We start from the raw sequence: 15,995 nt of genomic DNA on the forward strand, positions 1-15,995 counted from the left end.
AAAGAGATAGAAGACAATGCATATATAATTATAGTCATGGATAGCACATTGGACTGGGAATATGTAAATCTGGTTTTCTGAGTCCTGACTATGGTATGCTCTTGGGAAAAAGCATACCATTAGCATCGATTAGCCTTCTGAGAGCCATGCTTTGTGGGCTCTATATATAGATACAATCAGAAAAGGGAGGAGACAAAGTAATGGTAGTTTGAAAAGCATTCTAATTTAAAATATTGAAAGTACTTCCTATCCTTATTTTTAAAAACAAGCTTTCACAACTCTTTAAAATAATTTGTATTGTGGATACTTCTGGGAAATTGTTTTGCAGTAACAGTAGAAACGTTATACTCCACATAATATGTCTGTAATCCTGAAGCTGAGCATGCTAGCAAACTACAAAGAATGACCGTATATTTTAAAGATTTTTAAAAAATGATATGAAGGTAAGCTATCCTTGGCTGACTGTGGTAATAACACTAGAAATTAATACAAAACTTTAAAACAATAAGCAGAAAGTCCCAACTCTCAAGTTTTACATATTAACAATGTACTATTTAGAAGGTAATGGAAAAGAGTACTGTATATTTATCAAAACAAGGAATTGCAAGCAGAAGTGTATTCAGGGTTAATTAATAGCTTTAATGCTTTCATTATTTCTTTTTATTGCCCGATTGATTGTACAATAAGATTATGAATGTGCTCTCATTGAAAACAACTCAAATTAATAAGTCCCCTTTGAACATTCTCTATATTCCTGATTTTTCTTCACAGATAACCATTGCTATAACTAATTTTTGTTCTAGACTTCTTTTGTTTTCAACAATTTATTGACAGGTGTACATAAAGAAATAATGAGTCTTGTGTTTTTTAGTGGCTTATTTTTATTTTAGCACTAAAGACCGGGTGCATGAAAATTCGTGCACTGGGGGGGAATCCCTCAGCCCGGCCTGCCCCTCTCACAGTCCAGGAGCCCTCAAGGGATGTCCTACTGATGGCTTAGGCCCGCTCCCCACCTAAGCCGCAGTCTGGCCTCCCTCTGCAGGAGGCAACTGGCCGATCAGGGGAAGGCACTGCCACCATCACCCCCTCGCTGCTGCTGCCTCTGAACTCCCTCTGCAGGAGGCGACCCGGCGATCAGGGGAAGGCGACACCCCATCATGCCTCTGCTGCTGCTACTGCCGGCTGCGAGGCTGTCTGAGCCTTGGCCCTTGCAGCCACTGCAGCTTCCCTGAGCCTCGGGCCCTCAGAGTGCCAGCCACCATTGGCAAGCTTGCCTGAGTCTCGGGCTAGCCCACCATCGGCTGCTTGCCTGAGCCTTGAGCCGGCCCTGGGCAGCAGCAGCTGCCATCCACTCCCCTGATGCACCTCCTGGTCAAGTCCCCGCCAGGGACACAGCATCAAGTACCCGCACCTCGCAGCTCATGCAGCCCTGCCCACCCATGCGCGCCCGCTGCACACACAGCCTCCTGGTGATTGCTCGTTGGGGCATGAGGGCGTCACAGTGTGAGGGTGTGACAACCACGTAGGCTTTTATTAGTATAGATACCTTTTGTTTTGCAGCTTGCTTTTTTCCCCTCACTGTTTTATAATTTTTTTTCATGTCAATATAAATAGATGTATAGTATAGAGTCTACATCATTCTTTAAGACTGCTGCATAGTTTTCCATACTGTGAATATATACACAATATTTACTTTGGACATTTAAGTTTTCCCCTTATTTCCAAATTTTCTCTTATTGTAAACAACATGTGTGTGTGCAGAGCATTTTCGTATGTGCCCCCTTGTGCAATTGTACAAGTACTTCTCAAGGGTGGAATCTAATATGTGAAAGGGCTAAGTCATAATTATTTAAAATTTTAATAGATATTGCCACGTTTCCCTTCAAAGTAGTGTTACCAATTTCTACTCCCAACAGTATATGAGAGTGTCTTATTTTCTTCATTCTCACCAATACTTAATATATCAGTACTTGAAAATGTTGGATATAATCAAAATTATAAATTGGTGTCAGACCAAATTTTCCTATTACTAGTTAATACCAGGTTGGACATCTTTTCATATGATAGTTTACTAGCCTGCTACATTTTATCTTCCAGGAATGACCTGTTATTATCATTTGCCCATCTCTATTGGATGCTTTGCTTTTGTCTTATTGATTTATAGAATCCTTTAAAATTATGGATACTAAACTTGTTACATGTTTCTCATATTCCTGTTTCTTTAACATTATTTATGAAGTTTATAAATTACTCACATATTGCTGGATGCCTTCTAGGAGGTGGTGCCACACCTAGCTGAGACCCACCTTTTAAAAACTGCATAGTATTCTGTATTATGTAATGCCATTTACATTAATAATGAACATTTATATTATTCCCCATTTATTGAATGATCTATGACATTTTAGGAAGCTTCTTGTACAGATAGAAAGGCAGTATTACAGAGTAGTTCAGAACGTAGCCTAGGAAGTCAGATCACTTGGGTTAAATCCTGGCTCTGCTACTTCCTAGTGGTACATCATTAGGTAAGTCTCGTAACATTTTAGGCCTCAGTTTCTTCATCTGAAAAATGGAGGTAACAATAGTACCTACCTCAGAGGGTTGTTGGAAAGATTAAATGGGTTAACATAATGTAAAGAATTTGAAAGTATGCCTCACATCACAATTAGTGCCTAATAAATATTTACTATTATTATTATATTACTAGTGGCCCTATGCACGATATTCGTGCAAGGGCCTTGGTCCCGGGCCCTGCCTGCCGCCGCCGCAGCTAGGGACCTCTGCCACGGCCCCTGCCCACTGCAGCTTTGTCCGGATGGACGTCCAGCCTAATTAGCACATTACCTTTTTATTATTATAGATTGTTGCACACATTGACCTTAAGAATTGGTAAATCATTAAAGTGTAACTTTTAAAAATATATATTTTATTGATTTTTTACAGAGAGGAAGGGAGAGGGATAGAGAGTTAGAAACATCGATGAGAGAGAAACATCAATCAGCTACCTCCTGCACACCCACTACTGAGGATGTACCTGCAACCAAGGTACATGCCCTTGACCGAAATCGAACCTGGGACCCTTGAGTCCGCAGGCTGACGCTCTATCCACTGAGCCAAACCGGTTAGGGCTAAAGTGTAACACTTTTATTTTTATTTATTTATTTATTTATTTATTTATTTTTTATTTTTATTTTATTGATTTTTTACAGAGAGGAAGGGAGAGGGATAGAGAGTTAGAAACATCAAAGAGAGAGAGACATAGACCAGCTACCTCCTGCACACCCCCCACTGGGGATGTGCCCGCAACCAATGCACATGCCCTTGACTGGAATCGAACCTGGGACCTTCCAGTCCGTAGACCGACGCTCTATCCACTGAGCCAAACCGGTTTCGGCTAAAGTGTAACACTTTTAATAGCTACCAAAACATAATAGAAACTTAAATTACTAATAAGAGGGAATGGATAAAAATATTACAGCACATATAGTAAGAGTACTGTGCAGCCATTTAAAAGTAATGTTTCTAAAGACATTTTAATGACATAAAATATTAAAATATAAGTGAATAAAAGCAGTATGCAAATGTATATATGTAATATAATCTTAATTATGTAAAAATGTTCTAAATAGAAAGACTGGAAAGAAATGCACAAGTGATTATTTCTAGGTTGTGAGAGTATAATGCATCTTACTTTCTTCTTTATACTTTTCTAGATTTTCTAAATTTTCCTAATAAGTATGTTTTACTTTTATAATCAAAATAAAAACAGATACCTAGCTTCTTGGTACATTCTACTTTGTGATTTGCTGTTTTGCACTTAGCAACACAAAATGTACTTTCTAATAAGCAAATTAACTAATAAAAGCCAGAAGTATCAGGGGTGGGGGGATTTTAAGCTAATATTACTAAATATAATATTTATTTTGTTTTTATTAAAGTTATTGCCCTATGATTACTTAAAATCTACCAAGATATAATACAAGTGACCAAAACATGTATCCTCATTTCTGGTCGTTTCTCTTGGTAGCACCCCACCAGTCAGTGACTACTCTAGAATTGCTTTGGGTCCTAAACGAGGTCCGTCTATTACTGAAAAGGAGGTGCTGACATGCATCCTCTGCCAAGAAGAACAAGAGGTGAAAATAGAAAATAATGCCATGGTATTATCGGCCTGTGTCCAGAAATCCACCGCCTTAACCCAGCACAGGGGGAAACCCATAGAATTCTCAGGGGGTATGTATTATTTAATAAATATACTTTTGAGCATTTCTTTTCATACTTACACAAATAGAAAAACTACTATCTGGAAGAACTTTAAGAGCAAGATTGTATTTTGCCTTATTGGGTCAAATCACAGTTTACCTATATGTAAAATGGACTCTTGGGTCTTTACATGCCATGCTGGCTTTGTTTTATTTTTTTAATTTTAATTCTTATTAGCACTTGGCCACATTGCTTTTTCTTTCCTTCTCTCTCTCTCTCTCTCTGCTCCCCTCCCCGTTTCTCATTGCTCCTACCATTTGAAAGTAGGATGCAAGTATCATGACATTTCATTCCTAAATTTTTCCACATGCATTTTCTAAAACTAAGGACAGTCTGTATGTACTACCATACCATTATAACTTTAAGAAAATTAATAATATTTCAGGAATATTGCCTAATATGAAATCAATACTTGAATATCCAAACTACCCTTAAAACATCTTTTATTAACTAGACATTTTCATTTAGGATCCAGACATGTTTTATGTGTTGCTCTAGCTGTGTCTCTTTTAGTCTGTTTTAATCTAGAATAGTCACTTGTCTTTTTTCTTTCCTTGATAATAACTTTTTTTGAAGAATGCAAGCCAGTAGTCTTAAACAGTGTCTTACGTTGTGGATATGTCTGATTGTGGCCTCATGATCAGGTTCTTGGTAAGATTTTCTTGGCAAGAAGTAAATTAGCCAATGTATTGCACTTACATCACAAAAGGAGATAGCTGCTTTATTTTTAAAATACCGTATTGATTTTAACATTTATTGAATACTTATCATATGCCAGGCACAGATTAAGTGCTTTCTGTGTATTTAATCACTTAATCCGTATAATAGCCCTATGAATTAGGTACCAACATGGGCTCCATTTTATAGACGAAGGAACTGAGGCACAGAGAAGAGGTAACTTGCCCAAAGCCATGAGTTACAAGTAATGAAACCAAATATCGAATCCTATAGTCTGTACTTCTATCCGTGGATTATAATGCCCCTAAAAATCCCTTAAAATTACCCAAATTACAAAAGTAAACTTGCTTGAGTCATAGATACTAACTTCAACAACCAAGATAATGCAACTTAAACCTAATGTTCAAAATAAAAATATAAATCAAGAATAGAACTAGTCATTAATTCATACTAATTTTAGAATCAGTTTTATATTTTCCTCTTTTTAATTACTATTGAGAATATAGATTCTGCTATCATGGTAGTGTGACACTTTTCTTGCACATACCTTAGAAAGTTTATGATTAGAATTTTAGATGTGATAACCTCTTCCCCCACCCTCTTTTTATAACTGTTGGAGAGATGAATATAACACCTATCATTTTTGTCTTCCTATACCAGAATCCTTGGACCCACTTTTCATGGATCCAGACTTGGCATGTGGAACTTATACAGGAAGCTGTGGTCATGTAATGCATGCAGTGTGCTGGCAGAAGTAAGTTGTCCTTCTGACAGTTCTTGAAAGAAACTAGGAATATTGGAGTTCACTAAAGGCCACAAAAAGGCATATTTTCTCATGTCTTCTTTCCTTCCTTATTTGAATAATTGAATTACTAATTTCATTTGTATGATACTCATTACATTACCACCCTTAGAAATTTGTGTGTAAAGTTACAAACTTAAATTTCACTTAATTCATCATTCCTTTGCACTTGTTCTTTTTTTATTAATATATTTTTTAAATTGATTTCAGAGAGGAAGGGAGAGGGAGTGAGAGATAGAAACATCATGAGGCAGAATCATTGATCAGCTGCCTCCTGCACACCTCCTACTGGGGATGGAGCCTGCTACCCAGGCATGTGCCCTGACCAGGGATCGAACCGTGACCTCCTGGTTCATAGGTCGACACTCAACCACTGACCCACACCGGCCGGGCTGCACTTGTTCTTCACAAACTAATTAGTTGCTCAATATTTGTGTAAAAGAAGCAGTAACCTTTATAAAAATTTCATTCCTCTTAAAACAGAGTGAAACGTACTTTTGAGATAGAATAGGACAAGAAATTCTAGTTCTATCTCTGAAAGAGATAACAAATCAGAAATGTAATTACTGAGAAATCTTTTGTATAGGGTTTACTCATTTGGCATTATATTAATATGCATAATTTTCCTAACTAGCCAATGGCTACTTTAGTTGGTCATTGGAAACTGAAGAAAGTAGTGTCTACATTCTATCTCCATGTTGTTGAGGCAGGAGATAAGTTATGATTAAGCAAAATTATTTTAAAATGTTTTTCTACCCTGATGAATCCTTCAGTTTTACCCCAATAGAATGGGCATCCTATTTCTTCTATAATTGTAACTTGTGGATTTTAAAGATGTACATCATTGAGATAAAAATTTCTGATTTTTCTCACTTGGATTAGAACAAACATACATGTGAATGGACCTATGTCTTGGAATTTTGCAGATATTTTGAAGCTGTACAGCTGAGCTTTCAGCAGCGTATTCATGTTGACCTTTTTGACTTGGAAAGTGGAGAATATCTTTGCCCCCTCTGCAAGTCTCTGTGCAATACTGTGATCCCCATTATTCCTTTGCAACCTCGAACGATAAGCAGGTATATTTTAACTTATGTTTTGGTTAATTTTTATAAAAAGATGTCTTTAATTCTTTCATTATGCATATTTTGGTTAGATTACTAGTTTCTTTTTTGCTATTTAAAGTAATACTTTTTAATTTCATAACATGCTACTTGAAAATGTGATTAAAATTAGCTCCAATTCTTGGTCTCTAAAATAATTGGAATATTCATTTACTCAAATCTATGTTTTATGTAAATCTTCCAACTGCCATTAAAGCAATAGAATTTTAATCTCTATCAGCAGTCACAGAAGGAGAAAAGATGCACATAAAAAACACCTGATTCATCTTATATCTTTGGATAGTTTTTGAACATTTAGACTATGTTTATATTCTGACTATCTGTAAATGCAGTTTAACAGCAAATTCATTAATTTTTAATGAAAACTAGAACACTCACTTGTATATTTCTTTTTCTCACTGTTCTACTTGATGATAATAGTACTACTTATTGTTACTATTTTAGTTTCTTTAAAACTTACTGAATTTGTAATGATGACCTAAAGAAAAAGGTTTTGTTAACAAAATACTTTTTACATTTTTCCACAACAAAAGATTAAAGGTTATAGATTTGGTAAGTATGGTCGATAAGTAGCTCTTTCTCTACTATTCCATTCATTAGAAAATCAAATTTGGAAATTGTCTTCTACTCAACACATGGGAATATAGAATGTCATCTTTTTGGAAGAGGTTGGCATCAGAACAATTTATCTGTCTTTCCCCAGTAATTGATATGTTCTAGATACTCTACTAGGTTATTTTGTTAAATAGTCTAATGATATAGGTACTGTTATTCCCATTTAAAGATAAGGAATTGAAGACTGTGAATAGTTTTTACTTATCCCAAGAAAGACCCAAGATTTGAACCCATACCTGATTCCAAAGCCCTACCTAACAGCCGAAAACAAAGATAAAATAAATCATAATAAAATATAGTGATTTTCCAATTTCTTGTTAGCCTTTTTTACATAATGGTTCCCCAAATAAGGATTCTAAAATAGGGGAATTATTCTCTACAGGAACATTCAGCACCTTCTCTAAGAATACGGTGCTTCAGGGCAATTCTTTCTCAAGTTAAACTGATTTTTACAACTGGTTCTCTTTGAATCCTGTGACGTTTTTTAAGCTATAGTAACAGTTTTGTTACTTAGGATCTGAAAAACATAATTATACATAACATTTTTATTAGACAATAGAACTTACCTATGTAATTAATTCTATTTGTCACTTTTATTTTTAGAAAATCAACATCAGTATAATCTAAGATTATTAAAGTTAAGAGCACATAAAAGCTTTATCAAAATTAATAATAAACTAGTATTTTTCAAGAAAATTGGCCATAATCAGTCATAATACACTGAGAACTAAAAGAATTCTTAGGTCAAGTTTGTACCTAGATATGTGAATTTGGGCACAGTTTATTATATATTTTAACTTCACTGTCATTCAAATAAGCAACTTCCTATTTTAAAGTCCTTTTTGATAACACTGTTTGTGGTTCCCCTTGCTTGTTAATAATAGTTTGGATCAAGTCCCTGCCCTTATGGAATTTACATTACAGAGAGGAAAGACCAACAGTAAACATAAATACAAAGTGTTGTGCGAGAAATACTATAAAAAAACTAAAGCAGCCGAGTAAAGTACTAGAGACATACCAATGCATGAGACTAGTTATGGACAGAGTTGTCAGGGAGCTTCTCTCAGAGACTTGAATGAAGGGAAGGACAAGCAGTGCTACTCTGGGAGAAGAGAACACACACAGGCAATATCAAGAGCCAGGGCCCTATCTCCTCATATCAGTCAAGATTCAATGAGGGAAGCTGAACCGCTATGTGGTAGGCACTGGGGAAGTGAAGGTCTAAAGGGGGAATTGGAAGATTAGAGGTGTCACCCATTAGTCCATCTGAGGAGGTAGGCATGTTCAGTTGCAGAAATGGGATCATGAGTAGGTTGCTGGTGGAGAAATCTGTGGGGAGCTCTTGCCTAAGAAAGTTCACATTCAAGCATCTAATGATATACATATGATCAGTGAGATGAGACGTTCCAAAATGAGCGGGAGGTAGAGTGAAGGAGAGTGGGCAACTACAGACAGCTGGAACCTATTGATACCTCTATGTCTGCCCATAACTGCATCTAACCATGATGACTGTCAGAGAATAATGGCTGCTATTTACTTCTGCCTTCCAAATCTCATTCAAATTCCTCTTCTGGCAAAATCAAGCCCAGAATCATACAGGGAAGAGGATTCTGAGGAACCCAGGCCTAGCGTAACCAGGTTGTCAGAGTACAACCACCATTTTCCAAATGCAATTATTAAGAGTTCATAACTACCAATCAGAAAGGATATATGCACCCCTATGTTCATAGCAGCACAATTTACCATAGCTAAGATTTGGAAACAGCCTAAGTGCCCATCAGCAGATGAGTGGATTAAAAAACTGTGTTACATCTATACAATGGAATACTACTCTGCTGCAAAAAAAAGAAGGGACTCTTACCATTTGCAACAGCATGAATGGATCTGGAGAGCATTATGCTAAGCAAAATAAGCCAGTCAGAGAAAGATAAATATCACATGATCTCACTCATTTGTGGAATATAATGAACAACATAAACTGATGAACAAAAATAGAGCCAGAGTCTCAGAAGCATCGAATAGACCATCCAACCTAAGAGGAAAGGCAGGGGGAGAGGGGGTAAGAGATCAACCAAAGGACTTGTATGCATGCATATGAGCATAACCAATGAACACAGACAATAGGGGGGTGAGGGCCTGTGCTGGGGAGTGGGAGTGGCTGGGGAGAGGTCAATGCGGGAAAAAGGAGACTTATGTAATACTTTAAACAATAAACAATTTTAAAAAACCAGTTCATAACTAATGGGGATGTTGTGAAAAATAAATGAAACGTAATCCATGTAAAGAAGAAGAAAAAAAAGAGCCAGGGCCCTGAGGTAGGAACACAGTCAGCATGTTCAAGGCACAGCAAGAAGTCAGCATGGTTGGAATGGAGCAAGCAAAGAGCCAGATCAAAAAAGGGCTATGAATGAGCTGAGATTATATTTTATGTGGGATGGGAAACCATTGGAGTGTTTTGAACAGGGCAGTGATCTGATCTGATTTACATTTTTAAAAGAACCCTCTGGTTCTGCTGTATGATGAATACACATTAATAATGAAACGCCCTTTCGGAAGCAGGAACTAGTTTATTGAACTAGTTCAGATATGACTTGGATTAGGTTAATAATGGTGGAGGTAGAAAGAGGTGATCAACTTAGGATATATTTAGAAGACAAAACCTGTGAGACTAGCTGATAAATGAGAATGTGGAATGGGAGGGAATCAGAGAAATCAGTGGCAACACCTAGTTTTTTATTTGAGCAACAAGGATGGTGATTCCAGCCCTAGCTGTTGTGGCTCTGGTTAGAGTGTTGGCCCATGCACCGAATGGTTGCAGGTTTGATTCCCAGTCAAGGGCACATATCTGGGTTGCAGGTTGCTCCCAGGTAGGGGAGCATGCAGGAGGCAACCAGTCGATGTGAGATCTCACATCGATATTTCTCTCCCTTCCTCCCTCCTTTTCTCTTTGAAAAAGCAATGTGAAAACTATATCTCTGGTGAGGATTAACAAAACAAACAGACAAACAAAAAAGAATGGTGATTCGATGGGAATATGGGTTGAATCTTTTCTCCTTGTACTTTTAAAATTCCCCTCCCTCCCGAAACTACATTTTTAGGCACATATGCTCTATCACATAGGCAGTTAATCTGGAGGAATTTGACTTTTTCTTTTCTTCTTTTTAAAAAAAATGTTTTTAATTTATTTTAGAGAAAAGGGAGAGGGAAAGAGAGAAACATTGATGTGATAGAGAAACATCACTTGGTTGGTCCTGTATGTTCCCCGACCAGGAGTGGAACCCGCAACCCGGGAGGGTATGTGCCCTGACTGGGAATTGAACCAGTGACCCTTCAGTGCATGGGATGATGCTCCAACCAACTGACCCACACCAGTCAGGGCAGAATTTGACTTCTTCATATAGCCATTTATCAAGGGAAGAACTCTACAAATTCAGCTTTTCAGTTTGACTTTGTGCCAATATTTTTAATAAGTTTTAAATATTCTTTTCAGTGAGAATGCAGAAGCTCTTGCTCAGCTTTTGACCCTGGCACGATGGATACCGACTGTTCTGGCAAGAATATCAGGTTATAATATAAAACATGCTAAAGGTTTGCTTTAAATTATTTTTTATTTAGCTATGTGGGATTTAAGTGTCAGAATCTATAAATTTTCTAAGAAAAATGTACTTATTGCTCTAAGATATGGTTTAAAAATCCATATTTGTTAAGTATCAGAAAATAGGGGTTTTTAAAGCCCTGTCTAAGTTTGGTTTTAATCACTTTACTTGATTTAATAAATTTTTTTATACTGGGAGGCAGGATAGACAGTGATTAATCTGGAGTCACACTGCTTGGGTTGACTATCCACATATCCATCATTTACTGTTTATGTGATTGTGGACAAGTTACTTACCCTCGACTTTCTTATTTGTAAAGTGGGAATAATAATATTAATAATAATAATAATAATATTACCTATCTCATTGATTAAAGGGTTGAGTTATCCTATGGAAAGTAGAGCTGTAAATACTATATGTGTTAGCCATTACTATTACTAGTATTATTAACCTTTTGCACTCGGATGTCGAGTATGACTCGACACGGTTAGCATCAGTAGCAGCTCATTTTATACTCTTTGAATGTATCAATAATTTGAAATATAAAAAAATCCAAATAAATAAGTTTGTATGAAAAGAAATTCCAGTTTTTTATTCTACTGCCGCACTTTGTAAAATCTGGGGTATTTAAAAAATTAAATCCCAAGTAGAATAAAGGAATCGAGAAAAAAGCAAGCGAGTGCAAAGGGTTAATGTTATCATTAATAGTAATTATAAAATCAACATTTTAAAACTGTTCTCTCATATATGTATATTTTTACAGTTGGAGATAAGACTACCTAAAGACTCTGAGAAACAATTCAGACAGATTAAGGAGAGAAATCAAAATTGGAAGAGTGATTAATATAGGCATTGAGTTTCCTGGGTTCCCCCTGCCCCCTTTATTTTCCAGCTTTAACCCCAAATCACAGAACTGTGTAACAGACATGAACAGCAACAAATTCAAGAGAGGTGCTCTCTGGCTACAGCACCAGGCAAAGAAGCCGCTGGAGAGTGTAAAGGAAATTCCTTTTGTGGTTCCCCACCTCTTCTGACCTTCTCCCGAGGCTAGCCCCAGTCATAGAGCTGCACTGCCATGTAGATACCTAAATTCATAAGAGGAAGCCAATCCCTCCAGCCAGAGGAATTACAAAAAGGAGACCCCTGTGATCCAAAGAATGCAGAGTGAATCCGCAATTATTTTTTCTCTTTATCTCACAGTTTTACCCTAAAAGGTAGCTGATGATAGCACAGCAGACTAAAACTGAGAGAAACTTATCATTTTGACCAAAGGAACTAGGAAAAAGGGTCCCTTATGGGAGTGGGGTGGGGGGGCCATGGTAAGATATGTACACGTATAATACCTTAATAAAAAAAAGAAAAAGGGTCCCTTGGAGCTAGAGAGTAAGGGGGGAATTCCAGAGAGGAAGCGCTATAGAAGGGCAAGCTATTTTTTAGACCAATACAAGTCCTGGGCTCCCATCTAAGCTGTACATTGTGCAGAACAGGGCCCAAAAAGCATAGCAACAGCTTTGAGATCAAAGCTACATTAAATCACCATTCAAGTCCCAGACTAACCCCTGAGTAGTTTGCATCCTGGAAAACCCAAACAGTATAACAAAGGTGCTGAAAATTAACACTGGAACCAACCACATATGAGACAGAACTTGTTAAACCTAATTGGGTTAATTACCCACCAAAACAAAGTGGTGGGTAATTTTCTAGAGAATTTTATTTCATTTTTCTAGAGAATTTTAACAGGGGCCATAACTGTACAAATGTAATATTCAAGATACAATCCAAAATTACTCAGTATACAAAGAACCTGATCATCATTCAATAATCAAATGCCAATCCTTAGATGTTTTAATGTTGAACTATTCAGACAAAAAGTTTAAAGCAGTCATATAATCATGAAACATAGGTAAAGGTGAACATTCTTGAAATGAATGTAAAGATAGCAATTGTCAGCAGAAAAAAACTAAAACTAAAAAAACCTAAATGGAGATAATAGAATTGAAAAAAACAAACAAACAAACAAAAAAAAACCAGTATCTATCCCTGTCCGGTTTGGCTCAGTGGATAGAGGGTCAGTCTGCGGACTGAAGGGTCCCAGGTTCGATTCCAGTCAAGGGCATGTGCCTTGGTTGCGGGCACATCCCCAGTAGGGAGTGTGCAGGAGGCGGCTAATCGATGTTTCTATCTCATCGATGTTTCTAACTCTCTATGCCTCTCCCTTCCTCTCTGTAAAAAATCAATAAAATATATTTTTTTAAAAAAAGAAAAAAAACAGTATCTATACTAATAAAAGGGTAATATGCTAATTAGGGAGCGTGTTTTCTGGACGACCTTACGGACAAAGCTGCAGTGGCTTTGAGGACTGAGGCTCAGGCAGCTGCAGGTGGCTGCGAAGGACCCAGGCTCAGGCTGGCAGTGGCAGCAGCAGCAGGGTAATGGGGGCGGCGTCTTCCCCTGATCCATCAGGTTGCCTCCCAAAGAGAGAGGCCAGACTGTGGCTTAGGCCGGGGGCTGAGGCAGAGGCGGTTGGGGGCGATCAGGCCAGCAGGGGAGCAAGTTAGGCACCATCTGGCCAGCAGGGGGGCAAGTTAGGGTCAACCAGGCCGGTAGGGGGGCAAGGTAGGAGCGATCAGGCTGGCGGGGGGGGGGGGCAACGTGGAGGCGATCAGGCTGGCAGGGGGGCAAGGTCGGAGCAATCAGGCTGGCAGGGGAGCAAGTTAGGGTCAATCAGGCCAGCAGGCAGAGGCAGTTAGCTTAAACTGGCAGTCAGACATCCCCCAAGGGGTCCCAGATTGGAGAGGGTGCAGGCCAGGCTGAGGGACCTTCTCCCCCCCACCACCACCACCCCCCATGCACAAATTTCATGCACCAGGTCTCTAGTCTATAATAATAAAAGTGTAATATGCTAATTAGACTGGACATCCTTCCTGACAACCTTCTGGATGAAGCCAGGGTTGCGAGGGAAGTCCGGGTCCAGGTGCCAAAGGGAAGCCTGGATGCTGGAGGGAAGCCCGGGTACCAGGTGTCAGAGGGAAGGCGGTGCTGGCAGCCGGGGAAGGAAGGCCTACTCTTGCATGGATTTCGTGCACCAGGCCTCTAGTATCCTATATAATAAAAGGCCAGAGGTCATAAGCATCACGATCAGAACGACCATTGACCACCTCTCTGTCTCTCCCCCTGGCCTGCGAGCGGTGGCGGGGCAGGACTGGGTACTGGCGAGCGGGCTGAACGGCTGACCTTTTGGTCCCTGCCCCCGGCCTGCAGGAGTTGATGATGAACTGGGGAATCGGGATGGGTGGTTGTGAGGACCGGGCTGTCTGTCAGGCCGTTGGGGTCACCAGCTCATCCCCGCTGCTTCAGGGCTCAGGCCTGCAGGAAAGCGGGCGCAGGGCAACTTCACCTACATGGGTATGCACCGGGCTGGCCACTGATGGAACGCGCTGCCCACTCAGGGATGCTCACGCCAGAATGGGTAGGTCGCAGGCGTGCCCCGCAGCTTCTGTCAGCGCCTCAAGCCCCAGATACAGCAGCGACGGCAGCGGTGGCACCCAGCGGCGGCGGCATTCAGCCTGGGGACTGGCGACCAGGCAGAAGATGGCCCTGATCGCAGGAGGCTAGGCCTAGGGACCCTACCCACAGGCCTCTAGTGAAATAATAATTAACTAGATGGGCTCAATAGTAAAATGGAGATTGAGAGATAAGAGTCATTAAATTTGAAATTAGATGGGTGGAAATTATCCTATCCATAGAATAGACAGAAAAAGTAATGAAATAAAGAGAAAGCCTTAGGAACTTATGGAATCATTTCTTTTTATCCAATGTTTGTTTCATTGAAGCCCCAAAAAGAAAAAGGATGGTACAGGAAAAATTTTTTTTAAGAAATAATGACTGGAAACTTACCAAATTTGGTGAAAAGACTTTAAATTTACAGATTGAAGAAGTACAATGAACCTCGGACAGATAAACTTAAAGATAATTACACTCAGATCATATGCAAACTACTAAAAGACAAAGATGAGGGGGGGGGCGGGAATATTGAAAGCAACCAGAAAAAAAAACAACATATTCCATATACGGGAACAACAATTCTGATTTGATGAGGAAATGGGGCCACAGAGAGGTTTAATACTCACCCAAGGTCTTTGTAACAGTCAATGGCAGAGCTAGGATTCAAACCCAGGCAGTTTAGTTACAAATCCTTTGCTCTTATTCACTAATATATGCTGCTTTACTAGTAGAATACTATGCATTTGTTAAAAATGAAAAGATAGGTGGAAAGTTATTGATGTGGAAAGACATTTCTGATCTATTAGTGAAAAAACAAGATACAGAGCAATACTATAGCTATTGTCCTTTATTAAAAAGCATCGAGCCCTGGTGAGCTCAGTCCCCTGTCAGGGCACATACAGGAATCACCCAATTAATGCATAAATAAATAGAACCACAAATCTCTCAATCTCTCTCTCTCTCTTTCTCTCTCTCTCTCTCTCTCTCTCTCTCAAATCAATTTTTTGAAAAAGTCTAATGTGTAGCCCTAACCAGTTTGGCTCAGTGGATAGAGCGTCAGCCTGCGGACTCAAGGGTCCCAGGTTCGATTCCGATCAAGGGCATGTACCTTGGTTGCAGGCACATCCCCAGTGGGGAGGTGTGCAGGAAGCAGCTGATTGATGTTTCTCTCTCATTGATGTTTCTAACTCTCTCTTCCTCTCCCTTCCTCTCTGTAAAAAATCAATAAAATATATATATTTTTAAAAAGTCTAATGTGTAACAGTTATAGGGAGAACAGAAGACTATCGCACAAAGTTATCTGTATGGAGAAATTTTGAAAGATTTTTTTATTGCTCATTAGCTTTTTCAAAGTTTTTGAAAATGATCATATATAATTTTAAAAAGCTAGAAAGGTGTGTGTCAGACTAAACTCTC

At 38.8% G+C, this 15,995-nt stretch overlaps 1 protein-coding gene across 1 annotated transcript in view; it reads left to right on the top strand.

Annotated features, from left to right (window-relative positions):
- Positions 1 to 15,995, top strand: part of UBR1 (ubiquitin protein ligase E3 component n-recognin 1) — a 141,880-nt gene that overhangs the window by 85,705 nt on the left and 40,180 nt on the right. Inside the window, exons 30-33 of the mRNA XM_008143048.3 lie at positions 4,028 to 4,233; positions 5,602 to 5,695; positions 6,670 to 6,819; positions 10,970 to 11,067. Of these exons, the coding sequence (XP_008141270.2) occupies positions 4,028 to 4,233; positions 5,602 to 5,695; positions 6,670 to 6,819; positions 10,970 to 11,067 (548 nt within the window). The remainder of the gene's footprint in view (positions 1 to 4,027; positions 4,234 to 5,601; positions 5,696 to 6,669; positions 6,820 to 10,969; positions 11,068 to 15,995) is intronic.

The sequence above is a fragment of the Eptesicus fuscus genome, chromosome 5, assembly GCF_027574615.1.
Source record: "Eptesicus fuscus isolate TK198812 chromosome 5, DD_ASM_mEF_20220401, whole genome shotgun sequence".
Classification (NCBI taxonomy): Eukaryota; Metazoa; Chordata; class Mammalia; order Chiroptera; family Vespertilionidae; genus Eptesicus; species Eptesicus fuscus.